The sequence below is a fragment of the Harmonia axyridis genome, chromosome 7 (assembly GCF_914767665.1).
Source record: "Harmonia axyridis chromosome 7, icHarAxyr1.1, whole genome shotgun sequence".
Classification (NCBI taxonomy): Eukaryota; Metazoa; Arthropoda; class Insecta; order Coleoptera; family Coccinellidae; genus Harmonia; species Harmonia axyridis.
Genome location: NC_059507.1, coordinates 10154248 through 10171637, shown reverse-complemented (window position 1 = coordinate 10171637; position 17390 = coordinate 10154248). Strand labels below are relative to the sequence as shown.

The 17390-nt window shown below is 32.2% G+C and overlaps 1 protein-coding gene across 2 annotated transcripts; it reads right to left on the bottom strand.

Annotated features, from left to right (window-relative positions):
• Positions 1-604: 604 nt before the first annotated feature.
• On the bottom strand, positions 605-16848 carry LOC123683917 (protein mini spindles). Of its 2 annotated transcripts, XM_045622919.1 has the most exons (25): positions 16511-16848; positions 15163-15762; positions 14735-14886; positions 14455-14678; positions 14186-14380; positions 13687-14128; positions 13040-13244; positions 12550-12948; positions 11265-11485; positions 10824-11207; positions 10400-10579; positions 10178-10347; positions 9786-9941; positions 9485-9729; positions 9182-9419; positions 8629-8803; positions 8262-8416; positions 4554-4786; positions 4260-4445; positions 3689-3821; positions 3412-3588; positions 3133-3320; positions 2582-2918; positions 1303-1603; positions 605-1158 (listed from the first exon to the last, which is right to left on the bottom strand). In XM_045622919.1, exons 2-25 carry the CDS (start codon positions 15756-15758, stop codon positions 1013-1015), a joined length of 5838 nt encoding a protein of 1945 aa, XP_045478875.1. In that variant the 5' UTR covers positions 15759-15762; positions 16511-16848; the 3' UTR covers positions 605-1012. The 2 variants fall into 2 exon arrangements, with proteins under 2 accessions (XP_045478875.1, XP_045478874.1); XM_045622918.1 differs by having other exon boundaries at positions 10824-11485.
• Between the last annotated feature and the right edge of the window lie 542 nt (positions 16849-17390).

Sequence of the window (17390 nt, the reverse complement as noted above, 5' to 3'; positions counted from 1 at the left end):
TATAAAATAAATATATTATCATGACTAAAATAGTCTAGAAAAAAACTGTATCAATTTTATTCCACTTCTTCCCGACTATTATAAACTTTTCAATGAAACAGGTATTCGACAAATTTTTCCATCCTTCAAGAGATGTTTATGAACTCATTGGATATTTTCAATTCGCTCACACAAAAATGAAAGCAAGTCTTCATTTAATACCCTTTGTTTTCATTATTAATTAAACTTTTTTTGTTAAGATAATTTTGATGTTAAACTCATTGCTTATTAATATTTGATTGTAATTATGACTTTGATCCATTACGTTCTTACTATAGCAATCTGTTTGAGGTTATGTTAGGTTACGTTCTTACTACAGCAATCTGTTTGAGGTTAGAATTCAACCATATTTCAAATTCTGTTAAGTTTCCAGTGACCTTTTTCGAAAATTAATCTGTTCAAGGCCTTGAATTAACTTAGTCTATTCAATTACAGAATATTCTGAATACTTTTTGCATATTTAATTATATATTATTTGTCAAAAATCAGGAAAGAAAAAGAGAAAAGCCTATTTATTCAAAAATGCTAAACCTATTAAAGTTCATCATTGAAATAAAATATCGTGCTTACTTTAGAGATTTAATTCAACATAATTTTTTCATATAAAGACTGCTTGAAAGGAAAGCCATTCAATCATGTGAGATATAATATATTATGAACTATAAAACATTATTTCTTCCTCCTGTAACACTAAACGCGGAGATTCAAATATTATATGGTGATAAAAATTGATTAAATAGCGAATTAATAATAATAAGATGAATAACAATAGTACAAAAGTTAATAATTATCAGAAAGTAAACAGTTAAAAAAAATGTTTGGATAAGTACCACATTAATGAATAAAATACTAATCAAAGTCTCAGGATCACTATTTACAAACAACATTTTAATTCCTTGTCTTAAAACTTTTATAGTAGACATTAAAACTAGTAATGTTATAATATGTTATCTACAAAAATGGGGTTCATATTTTATTCGTTTACTTTGCTCGCTCCTCCATACATTTTTTCAAACATGTGAAGTCTATCTCTCCAATAATCAGTGCCTTTGTCTCCTGGTTCTTCAGAAGCTGGTGGTGGTAATATACTAGCTTGAACTTTTTCAACCACCTTATTAGCTGCAATTATTAAAAATGATCAATAATTAACGTTGATATCAATGTATTCTTTCAATAAAGGGACATTATGATAACCCCTTTTTGGGCCAAGGAAGTAATTTCGATGTATACCATAAATTATCTTAATATCAGTATAATAATTACCTATTGTATTTTGTGATGATTCTCTGTCTTCTTTGATATCCTTCAAGGCATTCTTTATGTAACCCTGAAAAAATGTACTACATTTTTTCAAAAATGGATCTATGTCGGCCTCGGGATGTTCTTGTATAAAATCGTACAGTAAATTCAATCCTTCCTTCGTTTCGTCTTTGGTTCCAATTTTTTGAAATATTTCCGTCAATTGATTTTGAATCGATTTAGAGAGATTATTCCTTTTAGCAGGACTGGACTCCACTTTCATAGATTGAACAGGCTGATTTTCACCATCGTCAAGTTTGAGAGCCTGCGAATCAATCAATAGTAGTTTATTTTTATTAGCTAATATAGTCAATGTAAAATTCATCCAGCTAAATTATACAGGGTGGCCATTTGAAAACGAAACAGACGAGATTACAGACGAAATAAAGTTTTTCGATAGAAATGCTCGGACAGGTCGATTTCTGTTTCGAGGGGGACAACTTAAGATGTAGGTTACGGACGCATAGCGCTTCAACCCTTGCTACTACAACCCTCACCCCCAAATTTTGAATAAGGAAGATGGGGTGAGTTATACCTCGATTTAAAGGTATTTTTATACTGATTTCAGCACAGTAATTGTTTTTTCATTTTATGGATTAGTTCTCGAAATATTCTTAACTAAGTATTTGAAAATGAAGTAGTGTTTTCATGGCACTTGTAGTGTTTTGTGAAAAATCGACATTTTGAGCTTCAGAACAACCATGACTGTGGCTTCCTTCCTAACTAACTAACGCATGAATATTTCGAGAACTAATGCATAAAATGAAAAAACACTTACTGTGCTGAAATCAGTATAAAAATACCTTTAAATTGAGGTATCACTCACCCCATCTTCCCTATTCAAAAATTGGGGGTGGGGGTTGTAGCAGCAAGGGTTGAAGCGCTATGCGTCCGTAACCTACATCTTAAGTTGTCCCCCTCGAAACAGAAATCGACCTGTCCGAGCATTTCTATCGAAAAACTTTATTTCGTCTGTAATCTCGTCTGTTTCGTTTTCAAATGGCCACCCTGTATAGGCTGTTCCCTAGGAACATGCTGATCGAAGGAAGCAATTTTGGGACTCGTAAAAAAAACAACTTTATGAACGAATGTCGTGAAAAATATCCTTATGAAATTCGCTACACCACTACCTGCCAAAGTCATGATGATCTAAATTTTTTTAGAGGCCATGATTGGTTAGAACAATTTTCGATTTTATTTTCTTATTGTTTAATCTGAAAAAATAAAATAAAAAGGTAGTTACCTTCAGTTGTTTCAATATATAAGACTCTACTTCAGAGTTCTTGTAGTCTTGAACCTTTTCCAAATCCTGCAAAATGGCATTGCCTCTTATTTTCACACTTGAATGAACCACTGTTTTGATGGTTCTTAAAAGCGTATCTGACGGTCGCATTTTCCACCAACATGGGGGAAACTCTTTGAAAAAATTTAATACATCAGTTAAAATTTCATCGAAATGGATTTCGTTGCCCCACTGAGGCATAAGCTTGATTATTCGCCACAAGCATTTCATTACAAGTTCTGTTTGTCTTGGAGATGCCTCTGTGCGCAGACAATCTTGGGACAACTGGATCAGGGCACTGAAAGAATAGTTTATTTTCAGAAGACACTCAACTAAAATTCTTTTACTCTACTTTTTTTACCAAATTTCAATTATTTAATTCTCATGAAATTAATAACACTCAAACCTTAAAAGATTAGTGTTATTATTTTGATAAAATTGAAGTCTTGAGATTTGAGTGTTAAGTAAACTATAAGCATTTGTAAAAAATTGTTACTACAATAATTTATTACCAGAAGATCCTAGTATGATCGGATCTCTCTATTATTTTGCAACAATGTAAGTTAATAACCCTTATGTAAGTTTCTCCCTCTGTACATCCTTCTAATTTTCCTTGTACTAGTAACTGTATGAAAGAATGAATTATTCCTTTAAGAACACTAATTGATATATGCCTTCCAAGAATTTTGTTCACATAAAACTGAAAGAGAATAAAATCAAAATCATTCTAAATCAACCAAGGGAATTCTTAAAAGTGTAAAATTGAAATTTATTAATTTTATGGAACTCACCTGATTTATCACAGACAAAATGCTCCTATAAGTTTTCAGAACTAGTGGGGAGCTATCTAGTTCTTTAGAACTCAAATATTCCAACTGTTTAATTGCAGCTTTCATAAACTCATCTTCATGATCGATCATTGAAATGCTCCGGCTTGAAATCAAGAATTTTTGCATTTGTTCAAAAGCCTGTAAAAACAAATTTGCAACAATAGTTTCTTATAAATGAAATATTCAATGAGAGTTACACCCAGAATAAATAATTTCTTTTACTCAATTTTTCACTTACCTCTAATGCTATAACCATATCAGATGAGCTCATCTGACTTAAAATCTCAACTTCTTTTGGACGAGAAGTATTCAAACATGAAATCACCTGATAATCAGAAGTAATTGGCATAGGAGGTGATAAGGGCATAACTCTGAAAATATTATTTCGTTTAAAATAATTTTCATTAATTATTCCTTGATATGTTTTCCGTAAATAGTGAGCGAGAAAATTAAATATATTTTAGTCTTACTATGGAATAGTTATTTATACAAGTGCAGAAGGCAGTTCTGTACAAGTATTATTTTCTCTAATTCACGGAATTCGTATTGAAATTAATGGAAAATTTCCATAAATATTGTTTGGTGATTTTTGCATTGAAAAATGTTGGTTGGCAAAACTATTTTCTGTATCATAAATTTGACATGTACATATATCCATGACAGAAAAGTTCCAAGTACCAACATATAAAATGAAATAGAATCATGAAATATGTGTGAAACTAAGATATTCCAGCATGATTTTGTTCTACAAGGTATGGCAGAATGAACAGATTAGCCACAGAAGTAGAGAAAAATACATTTTCACATACTTTGCAGATTTATCATCAGCAATGTCAGTTGCTTTCACATCCTCTTTGAGGAAATTCAAATCCATATCTTCCAAATGAACTTTAGGTTGTGGCAATTGAATTTTATCAAGTTCTTTCATGAATTCTACATCAAGTTTAAAAGGTCCATCGATCTCTTTTGGTTTAGGTGTTACTTGTGGAGGTAGTCTGCCAAATAAAAATAACACATTTTTGAATTATTACAAGACAAAATAAAGGTATTCACTTTATTTTCAAGATCTTTAATCCAAGAAATTAAATGATATATTAACTCACGTTACAGGTGGCAAACTCAACTCTTCTTCGTCTTCTTCATCCTGCTCATCTCCATTACTATAAGCTTCTTTATGGTAAGTATTATTGGTATCAAAATTGGTGTTAACCTGGTTTACCACTTTGTTGGTGGATGAAAACTGTTGTGTTGTTTCTGCTTTTACAGGAGATTTCACAGGGTTTTTCTTTGCCCTTTTAATACGTTCTTCTAACATTGACAAGTCTTTATCAGAGATCTGAAAAAATAATATTAAAACTATTCATTGATCTAGAAGCTACATAGTTAAGCTTGAGCAGTTGTGAAATCTCTAAATATTTCATACAGTTGAAGGTTGTTTCTTTTTCATTCCGACAATCCTTATTTTTAAAAACATTATAGCAGTAACACTATTCTACTTTTTATTTACTTAGTAACTATACCAAGAAAGTACTGGGAATTGATCATTTGAAAAAAAACCCCTAAAAGGTTTTCAAAAATTTTTTTATCGCTAGGTTGGCACAACTGTCCCCTATTCTCACGCCGAGTTTGAGCGCCATCTGTCATTTAGTTTGTTTACAGCGTTCGATTATGTTGAATCATCTCAAGCGTGTTTTGTGGTTTTTAGAATTGATGAAAATCGTTTCGAGTCAAATGTTTGGTAATCTAGATGAACAAACCACTATCATACAACAGGATGTGTTTGTTGATGTTTCCCATACTTTACAGTTTGTATTAATTCTGAATTATGAAATTTTGAATTGGAACAAATAATTCGTGAGATAATGAATTATAAAAAAACCTGCAGTGTTTTATAGGACTTTCAAATGTTCTGGAATGTACAAAAGTCCTACACTATAAGAATTTCAAGAAGTCAGAATCTTTTTTCGAATTGTTCCAATGGATGATCATTGGGCGCTTTCAGCAGAAAGATCGGTAGCGTAAGTAGCTCCGCTACTGATAGGTATCAGTTTGGTAACGTTGATTTTCTCTGCTGAACGGGTTGCTCCTTTTTTTGACTGTCAGTTCTGTGGTTCCTTCTTGAAGGTTATGTTATGATTAAAAATGACTTTCTGTTATATTATAGATTTTAATTTCTAAGTTTGCTTTCGCCCTTCGATACTATTACTCTTTTATTGCAACACCCATAGATAAGGCAACACCTTCCAAACATTGATCATGGATTTGAGAGTTATTCCATTCATTTTTTATGACGACGAAGAAATAAATATAATCAATACAATAATTGGACCTGTTCTAGAGTTGGCTGAGCCTTTGCCTAATTTAGAAAGTGAAAATAGAGCATTTATTCCAAAAAATGAAAATTTTTATGAAAATACAATTCCTCTTGACATGGGAGATCTATTCAAAAAACATTTCAGAATGTCCTGAACAGCTTTTGAATTTTTATTTATTCATTCATTCCTCTCTCCCAAACAGCAAAATCTGCTGGTATCAGAGACTGAGTTTACATAAAATTTTTTAAACAACAATAATTCAGTTTCAAGAAAAAATAAAGCAACAATTATATATATATATATAAATGAAATCTTCTAATTTTTGCTATTTTAGGATCTTTCCCATATTATCGCTGCAAATTCGAGCGGTCCACATAAAATTCCTTTGGAACAAAAAAATGTTATTCACACTTTAGATGATCGCAAAGCAGGAATGCTTTTTAGCAAGTGGTTTGGGCTTTCTCATGAGTAGAATCCCTGTTCTAAGTTTTTAGGTGCAAATATTCTTATTGTATTGAACCAAAAGTAATCAAGGAAAAATATAATGAACTAAAAGGTACGTCATTGATCTGTCACCGTCAGAAGTTCATTTGTCATTGAGATGGTAGTTCTAGTTGAGATGCATCTTAGTTCTAGTACATAACAGAAGAACTGGAAAGTCGTTAAAATTGCATGTTTAGAATATGAATCGCCGATAACATTTTTTTTTGTATGACTTACGTTCCAATTATCAGAGAACATGTTTACCTTTGATTTCTTCCGTTTTCTAACTCTGTTTTTTCTAAGTAAAAATTCGTGATTGTGCATCAATAAAAGAATCTTGTTCTGGTTTTCAATGATCAATTTTTCCAAAAAATCCATCCTCACTTGAAGGATCTTAATTTCAGATGGTGGATTTTCTTCGATCAAAATATTGCGGGAAGACGTATCTGGACAGTGTATTATTTTGTTTGCGTCATGCTTTAAGTGAGCATGGCGAGAAGTCTCACTATTTTTGAGGCACAGTTCACATTCTACGGCATTTTTAATACAATATTCACAAATTTTTTCACATTCGCTTTGACGTTTTGAAAAATTCGAATCGAGTTCAGCAGAACGTCCGATCGCTGCAGCCATCTTGATAATTCTGACTGATTATTTTCATTATTCAGAAATATCAATAATCGAATACCAAAAAGGGAAATGTTAAGACGGAAAATGAAAATAAACTCATACTTTCATCACAACAAGAGGAAAATAATAATGCTTGTATGTAATTCCATCATTTCATCACAATGTCTGTAATTTTCGAATTTTGAGGTTTGACTCACTGAAGATTCCCTCCTCAAATTCGATTATGGCCGGTCGTATACACGATAACTCTTGAACGGAAAGACCTAGAAACTTGAAATTTACAGGGTAGGTTCGAATCCGGAAATATTGACATTTTTGAAAGGTCATTTTTTTTTAAATCACAGCGTCTTTCGGACCACCTGTAGAGTCATACCTACATTTGCAGAAAACTTGAATATATTTCGGGAATTCGATAAAGAAGAATCGTACAATTATCTCGAACGGTTTTCAAGATTTGATCATTAGTTTAAATCTCTGTATCCATGATATTCGTCGAAAAAAGTGGCCTACGTCTAAAAGAACCACAGATAAATGATGACAAGTGAATCAGAATTTCATCGAGATTATGAATAGGATATGAAAATTGGACATTCTCATTAAAAAAAAAAAAACAGTGGTATCGTGTTTCAACACATTGGGAGCGGCCTGAAAAATAAAAAATAATTTAAGCTGAGTACTGTCGATTCCGTCATTCTTCTAGCCCAAAATTTTCGAGAGTTATATCCGACCGTACAAGCACTATTAACTCACCCTGTATAGAATAACCATGTCAAGATTGTTCAATATTTCGGGTTGATAGCATAATCAGAACCATAGAAATAGAATATTAAAAAAAAGTTATATTTGTCATGCATTCGCCATTGGCGCACTCTTGGAGAATAACATATACATATACAGTTATGCAGTCTCCAACAAACGAACACAAGCTTTCTACTTCACAACATTGCTTTCCTCATTTTTTTGAGATTGAACAAACTAGGCTTTCGAAAAAAAAAGAAGATACAAAAAGAGAAAACGAAAGATAGTAGATAATAGTCTCTTTTATCCTGATATGATATAGAATACTAGGATTCAAACATTCAAAAATTGCTTGCGTTAAAATGTAAGTTTGAGATTTTAACTAAAAAAAAAAGCATGTACCTAAATTTCTTCGAAGTGTTATAATTTTCGTAATCTTCACTAAAGTTTGGAAGAAAATACTATGTTTGTCTCTTCAGAGTAGATTACAACCACTTTCTATTGAGGTTAGTTTAAAGACACTGACAACTCAAATCAAGTATAACTTCATACCTATCAAAACTTTGTAGTATCACGATTTTGTGAACTTTTGACCCATTATTATGAATAATATAAAAATTATTAATAAAAATATTTTTTACTCACATTTCCCACCATCTTGTAAATTTTTTCTCCCACAATCAAATAAGCTTGTACAGCACAATTCAGAGCAGCGTTTCTCACAGAATTATCACGATCTGAGATCTGTTTGGCCACTTCTTTCAGACAAGCAGTTGGTGACGGTACACATATTGTTATACCTATAATATATACAAGAACCAATACAATCCAAGCAATATATTGATAATTAAAGAAAATCTGTACAGAAAATTTATTGATTATTCTTTTAGAAATAATTCTTTTAAGCTCCTGACTGCATATATCGGTGCTTTCCGCCCTTTTTTTTTTCGTTCCACTTCAATTTTATGTTACATCTTCGATCATTTAACAGTTATTAAAGATGATATCTTACCATCCAGTTCAATCATTGATCCCATAACATCCAAACATTCTGCTCTCTGTCTAGCATTCTTGGATTTCAAACCTTCCATAATACAAGTAAATAACCTACTAACTGGATAAACAAATGCAATTTGTCTGAAGAGTGCTTTCACACTATTTCGAACTGCATCTTTTGGATCACCAATCTAAAAATCAAACAAACATAATCCAGATGAATTGGTGGAATAGGGATTCCGAAAATCTTACAACATCGCTATAGCTATCTGTTTGAGGTTAGAATTCAATGTTGTTTTTTTAATTACCTTCCTTTAGTGAAAATTAATCATATCAGACTCAAAATAACTAGCATACTTTATTGGAAATCCAAATGAAAATGCGATAAACACGTGTTTATTTTAAATTGATGTAACCGTAAACCCAGTTTTTTATAATAGAGGTGAATCATTCAAATCTTCAGAGCTTGTGTTGCAAATTCAATAACATATTTCTTTTGTCAAATTAATTTATATCGTTCTCAAAAATAACTGATTGCATTCAAGCAGAAGATTATACATATTTCCTACCTTAACTATCAAATATGGTATGAATGATGAAGCTTCATTCTCCTGAAGTCTATAATGGTTGTCGATTAGCATCTCAAATACTAAATTCAGATAATCTAAACCTTTCAATAGCACTGAAGGATTTGTATCAAAGAATCTTAAAGTTAACCATTTTAGTATCAAGTCAAGATTAGAAATTAGGGCTAAACCGTTTTCTGCCAGATCTTCGTTCAGAGATTCAATGGCTTTCAGATGATATCTGCAAAATTCAATAATATCACAATGGTTATCGATAAAAATTCAGTAACACAAAGATATATTCACCTAAAATCGGAATGGAACATATTGGCTAGCAAGGTCCTATTAACATTAGCATTAGTCATCTGTTCTCTGAGCAATTCAACAAATTCTTCTCTAGGTGTAGTGAAATTCCACTTCAGTACTTTCAGTTTTGATTCGTCGATAGTTCTTTGATGTTTCATATTATTTACAACCAATAAAGGAGACGTATCAACATCGTCCTCTTTCTTACGGCTAGGTACTGTAGACTGTCTTGCTACGTTTGCGCTCTACAATAAGGATACAGATAAAAGAAATCAACATTATATGATCTACGTTTACATACTTTTGGTTTAACTGCATTTTTGGCATTTGCAACGGGTTTTGTACCCTTTACGCTTTTAACTTCTTTTTCAGGTGGGGGCATTTTAGGTAAAGCTTTAACTGGTAAATTTGGCCTTACTTTTTCCAGAAGAGCCACAATAACGTTCTTGGATCCAGGCTACAAATAAGTAGGTGACATTATACCACTCAATTAAAAAGGGTGTATGCAAGAGATGCATAAGACCACGTAATTCAAATTACCCGCCATTTTAGCTATCATAATGACGTCATTGATGATGTCATGTCATAGACGCCCTATGGGAGTTGGTACATATAGGGTAATACACTATAGAAATAGGCAAATTGAGCAACAAGGAGTACATGCAAAATTTTCTACTTCAAACTCAACCTTACCTTCAGTTTTTCAGTTTGTTTCAACATAGATTCATAACTTGTATGGATCATGAAACCTAATATGGCTTCCTGAGCATTCTTTCTTACATCTGCATTTCGATCTTCTAAATTATTATAAAGATACGGAATACAAATTGTGAGTTCATCCTTTGGTATTGTTTTTAATGGTACTAAAAGGAATTGAGTGAATAAAAATTCTGAAACTTGCTAATATTAGATTACTTTTAGGCATCTTATCCCCAAGCCAAGCCCACAATTCGGAACGTAGAACTGGTGAGCCAGTTTTGAGGGCATCACCGATCATTTCACCTTCGAAGAATTCTTTGTAACCTCCTTGATCTGCGAAGGCATTCATTGCGTCTAAAGCTGCTGTTCTCATCCAAGCTTTGTTATCTCCGAGACCTAATGATGGAAGAAATGAAATAACTTTCGAAATTGAAATTTGCAGAATAGCTTTAGATCTTAATAGGCAAAATGCCGCAAAGTGTTCCTTGAATATGGCTGTCCGAAATTTATTTTTTTGGTAATTTCCAAACTGCAGATGAATGAATGAGCGCTCAAAAACTCTAGACTTCTTAAAAGTCTCAGATCTATGACGATTCTTATAAATCGGACAATATTATCTACACTGTCTATATTTTCCTACCTTGCAATATTCCAGGTAATAAGGTTCTAACATGCTGCTTAATGGGAGGACCCATAGCCTTGGCTAATGCTTCACATAAATTCGTCGATAACTGTGCAATTTTGGTATTGCTATCGCCAAGCCTCTCTGATAGTGCTTGTGGTAAATTTCCAATATTCGGTTTAATCAGCTTAGCTTCTTGTATGATGGTGCTCACTTTTGTAAGAGCTTCATTTCTCACCTTCCAATTCTTATCAGACATTTCATTAATTAAAGTTTCTGTTATTTGAGAACTGATATCTATCCTAGGTAGAATATCTTGTATATTCACAACTGGAGCTTCTTCTCCCTCTTCAGCATCTTCTAGGTTATCTAGAGTAGCCACACTTTCAGACTTTGTCACACCTGAATAAAAAAAATTTATATTCATAAATTGATCCACTGAATTGACCATGATTATACCTCTTGATGGTGCTGGAGCCTGTTCGCCGTCATGTTTATCAAATTCAGCTTGAATCTGTTCCCTCAGAGTAGCCTTTTCACTTTCGAAACAAACTATCAGGGATGGTCCAATATAAAGATACATGGTCCCTAATAGAGATATTGCTGCTTGGCGAACAGCTGGATTTGCAGAAGCCAAGGCCTTTTTACTGTGATCGATGAGAACTTTCGTATTCAAATTTCTGAAATGAATATAAAAACTCTGCTAATTCCAAAGTGAATTATATCAGAATGACATAGTATTGTCATTTTTATTGATTTAATATGTCAACGAAAACCTGCTAGGGTCAAAATAGGCTGCTAATGAGTTTACAAAACAATCCAAATACCCATGCCAAATTTCATAAAAATTTAAATAGATGAAACAAGATAGTGAAATTTCATCAAATTCAGAATAAGAAAACAAGAAACATTGAGATCTCAGAAATTTCAAGATTTGTTATTTGTTGATTTTATTCAAGTCCAATTTGGCAAATAATAGTATATTCTAAAACAAGTTGCAGAATGGGCTTCTATTCTAACACGAATGCGAACGCATGAGTGTTGGAATTGCCTTCTGCAACGAGTATTAGACGATATTTTCTCTATTTCAGTCTAGTTTTGTGAGTTATTGTCGAAATTAAATGAAAAATTTAGATTGAATATCCTAGTGACATTTGTATTGTATCATTGCAGTTGGTGTGACTGTTACAAACATTGACAGATTACGGAATTTGGATATGGATCGTACGTTTAGAATTTTGAAATAATTTACAATTACTCATTAAATTCGAAATTGATTTAACACCACCAGAATTAAGAGAAATTGCGATTAATGTTGCAAATCATTTCACTATATCCGAATTATATTATTTTGACATTAACGTTTGTTGAAATTTGATAGGATTGGAAGTCAATATATACAACCACAAACCGAAAAATATAACTGAAAACGATGCTGTAATGAGTTCATTACAGCACTGTTTTTAGAACTGTAATGAACTTATTACGATACTGAAATAGAGAAATTAATATTATTTTATAATCAAATAACACGACCATAAAATATCGCAATTTCTATTCGATTATAATAAATAAATAAGGTTCTAATTAGATCAAATACTGAAGCATAAATTAACACATTTTTCAGTGAATCAGAAAGTGATCACAAAATTTTCTAGTGTCGATAAGACTAAGAAGCAATAAAAGAGGTATCAATTGAACTTTTACCCCAATAACGTATCAAAACATAGTTAATAACACTTACGCGAATCCAAATTCTAATATGGCATTAGATAACCAGAGAAAAGCTTCCGATGTAACCTTAGGACTTTTCTGGGTCACAGCAAAATCCAGTACTACGTTAGCCACATGAGGAAATCCAGCTGCTTCCGCTATTGCCGAAATTACGACTGATATCGTATTACCATTTTTAGGGTCCCCAAACTTCTCGGTAAGATCATTCAAACAACAATCTGCAACGGTTACGCTGAAAGTGCAGTTTTCTACCAAATATTTCATGAGGTCAAGTTTAGCTTTTAATACTTGAAAATTCGTATCTTTGAGTCCAGGTTTGCGTGAAATGAACTTGACCAAAGCTTGACATGGCAAGTCCTTAGATTCTTGTGTTTGAATTTCAGATTGAAGCTGTTCCACCGCAGCAAGTCTGAAATGTACGACATAAAATTGTAGCTGAAGCTCAAGTGTTATCGTTTTCTAAAAATTAGAAAGTAGGAATCTGACAAATGTGTAGATACCTTGACTTCCAATTTGCACTTGCAATATCACTTATAATATTGGCACTGATTTTGTCGGCAATCAATGAATCAACTTCTTCATCACTCAATTCTCTTTCTATAGGTTTATTGTTAATTTTACTACTCAAACCTTTGGCACCTTTACTTTTAACTATAGTAGCTGAACCAGAGGAGATTTGAGGTTTTTTCTTCGCATTCTCCGCGCCTAGAAATTAAATCATTCACAAATATTTGCATTTACATATTTCACTCAAATTTTCAACAGTACAAAAAAAAATTAAAAAACTATTAGAAATTTTTTTCTTCAATGATTTTAGCATTCACTATTGTTTATTGTATCCAGATTGTAAACAAAGAACTGTAAACAGCAAGTTTTAATACACTATAACTTCAATTCTTAGCCTTTATGTGTGAATGTAACTTTAAAACTCCAGTTTGACTTGAAACTTTGAAACAGAGACCAATAATAATAGAATATTTTAATGATTATGTTTCCATTATCCTAACAAGGATCATCGGGATCAACGATTTTCTTTCAGAAAGGGATGAAAAGTACTTGCGCCATGAATGATTCCAACAAACTTCAGCTCTTTCAGAGTTTTTACTTGAGTCCAAGTACAAATACATATTTATATTTATGTACTTACCCTTCTTGACGGTTTTAGAACTGGTAGCTGGTTTTGATTGTTCACTTTTAGTTTCTTTAGTTTTAATTGTTACAGGAGCTTTTTCCTTCTTTGGAGCGGATACCTTAACTGAGATAACCACCTTCTCACAGAATTCTTTAATTTTCGTCATTTTCAAATTATCCTTTTCCAATTCACCAAGAAACGGTCCAATGGCTTTCTCCCCAACAAGTTTCATTAGAGTACCCAATGCCTCATATGAAGAATCCCTCACTGTAGGATCTGATTGATTTACGTTCTTTTCAAGGGCACTGGTAATGGCTTTCAATAATTTTTTATTCAGTGCTTGCGGTTGAGTTTTAGTAAGAGATCTAGCTAAAAAGAGTGCTGTTTCTGATTTAACACTCGGATTTTTATTATTCAATGCTTCAAGAGTGTCTTCTAAAATAGCTTCCAATGAAGTCTAGAAATTATTATATTTAGAATAAATCCCAATGATAATTAAATAAATAATTTTTACCGTTAAATATATGGCATCAATTGCTTCCCTATTGGCTATGAGCACATTTTGCTTTTTCTCTTTGAATTTCTCTAGCAAAGCTGGTATCACTGCTCCAGCATAAGTTTGAAACCTCTTCTTCAAACTAGAAGCTAATGAGGCATAACATTTTGCTGCTAGAGCCACACATATCACATTGCTGTCTTTTTGGATTATCTAAAAAAAAACAATAACAAGGCATAGTTTAATGAGGGGTCTTAATGCAATAATCAGATATCATGAAAGCATACCTTTTTAAGAGCCCTAACAAGGTCACCATATTCTCCATTTTCCAATTTTGGAGTTTTCAAGAGATTCTCCAATAACTCTAAAGATTCCTTCCTCTCTTGCCATTTTTTTGCTTCCAATTTTTCATAAAAATCTTTTGGGAGCTTAGACAAAATATCCACTGGATCGGCAAGGTCATAAGAATCGATTTGAGGAGCATCTTCTTCCTCGTCTTCTTCTTCACAATCTGAAAAAGATTCATAAGATCACAATCTAATCCTGATATAAAAAAAAAGAATTTACCTTCTGCAGCTTCTGCCTCTGCTTTGATTTTGGCTTGTTTTTGTTGTTGAGATTTAATATATCTTGTAGGCTGGACCTTTTGGCCTTCAATTTTGGAAAACTCTGCTTCCAATTCAGTAATTTGAAGAGGTTGAAGGGTTGAAAGTTGTGGTCTGAAAATTAATTTCAAGATTTATCCACTTTAATCTTGTGCAAAAATTACTTGTTGTACCAAGTACAACATGAGAGGAATATGCAGTAATAAAGATAGAGAAAGTACTTGGAAGAGCAGATATTTTTGAGTGCGAACTAATATTAAAACCCAATATAAATGCATACAAACCTGATAAAATACTGAAGAAGAAACACTTGAGAAGGTTATAAGATAAAAGTTTTTGTTTATATAAAAAAAGTGAGATTGAGGGACTGTGTATGTATATATTATTTACCTTAAAGCAGGTCCCATCCATCTATACATTTCAATTGCCAATTGCCTTGCCTCATCTCTTACTGTTTTATCTCTATCAGCAAAGAGAGCTGGAAGTTTCTTTACCAAAGGCTTAGGAGTGATTATTTTTATTCCAAACTCTTTGAGTGCCGTTGTAGAAGCAACAACACAGGCAGCAACAATTTTTGGATTCTTCAATTCCATTCCTTTCAATAATTCCTCCAGCACTGCTTCTTGTCTTTCAATTTCAATATACATAAGAGTAATTTGCAAAGCTAATTCCCTAGTTTTTGCTTTCGGAGCTGCCATACACTTAGTAACAATCCCAGACATTACTTCAGAAACTGTCTTACCAGCATGAGCATAATTTTCAACATAAGCAAGTGTGGCTTCTAAGCCTTTCTCCTGTCCCATGGCATTGGTGTCTATCACAAACTTCTTAACTAACCCTAAATATTTTCCAAATTCTGGAGATTTTTCATCATCAATTTGTTTGAATAATTTAGTGACTTCTTCGTAACCGTTTACTCTAGCTTTCCATAACTTATGAACACATCGATCTTCTATAGGTAGTTTCTTATATTCTTCGTCCTCCATTTTGCTAAGAAGAAAGTACTTTGAAATTCAATAAAATAAATAGTATAGATTGTTAGCAACCGATAGGGTATCAGAAAAATGGGTCATCAAATTAAGGATTAAATTTCATGCCTGGTGAAGTCCAAAAACCCCTCTGAACAATTCATTTCCCCTTTCAAAGAATAATACTGATTTTCCTGACATGAATTGTCATTTTACTTCAAAAAAAATAAAATATTTTAGAAGATAGTGAGTCATGCAACATAATATTAGAGATGCAATATGCACTCTAGGTGCTGTTAAGCAGTCAAACAAAAAGAGTAGATAATAGAATTGCCAAACTATGGAACTTTTGTTTTTTTTAGGCCACTTCAAATAGATTGATCACCAAATATAAAATAATCCAAGAACTGAAATTCTTTCCAGGAAAAACTGTTTAGAAGAGGATAATGTAGTGCCTTTGCGCCAAAATATGAATTTTCGCGAACAAAATGAATAAATTTGTTATTATCAATGTAACACTATATATTTAGTTCCGGTCTCGTTTACAATGGTAATGAAATAATAACATTTACTCCGTATATTTGGATTTGAGTTATATTTTCTTTTGATATTCACTTTCTAGCTACCAAAATAAAAATGATTCAGATAGATTGAACAATTAGAAGCAAAATAATCATTACTAGTACTCGAAAGTCGTTCAAATCTATTTCACTATCAATGACCTATCTGTTAATAAAAAATGATATATTCCACAAATTATTAATACATACCTTATTGTATATCTCGTAAGTTGGTTACAATTTTAGGAAAATCCAAGTTCAAAATATTTACGGACTATAAAACGAACACAAAAACCTTCAAACAAAAAAGTACCACTTAATACAAAAAACGTTAAGTCCTACTGACATTTCTATTAGGCAAAATGTCTGATTTGAAATTATCCCCGCCTAAACGAACTAAAAGAAACTTATTTCATGTTTCATTGAGACAGTTATTTTAATATGTTATCAGAAATTTGGTTCGAAGTTAAATAACGTTTTTCAATATTTCTGCAATTCTAATAAGATAGTTTTCGGTACAATTATTACGATTTGTTTGTGTCAACTGACATTGATCGATTTTCATTTCATCCAATAAGATTCAAAAATTCAGTGTTCCTTTTTCTCCCTAAATGGTCTGATCAGAAGTATTTGAAATTTTTCATTTTGAAGGATAACAAGTTTTATGTAGAGGAATATCGAAGGAATTTAGGCGCGATTGATAATTAAATATATCAACTTTATTATACCCTAACAGTGAATGTTTAATCAAAGACTGTTTAATGGTGTATTCTAAATACGTTATCTCCAAAATAACGTGTATAAAATATTTGTTTGAAAAGTCTGTAATTGTTATTCAAAAATCTGTCGCAACTGGTATCAAAAATAACCTCAAGTAATGATTTTGCTTGGAGCAACCACATTCGTATCCACGGAATTTTTATTTAAATTTAACGCCGTTTCGACAACGTCGATATTTCATATCCAAGCAATAGGTATAGTTTGTATTGTACCTTAGAACATTAATATCTACAATTGTATCTATATTCTAAGGTTTGTACAGAATAATTCTTTTAAGACCGACCAGTTCTAAAATTTGAATAGTATGAGG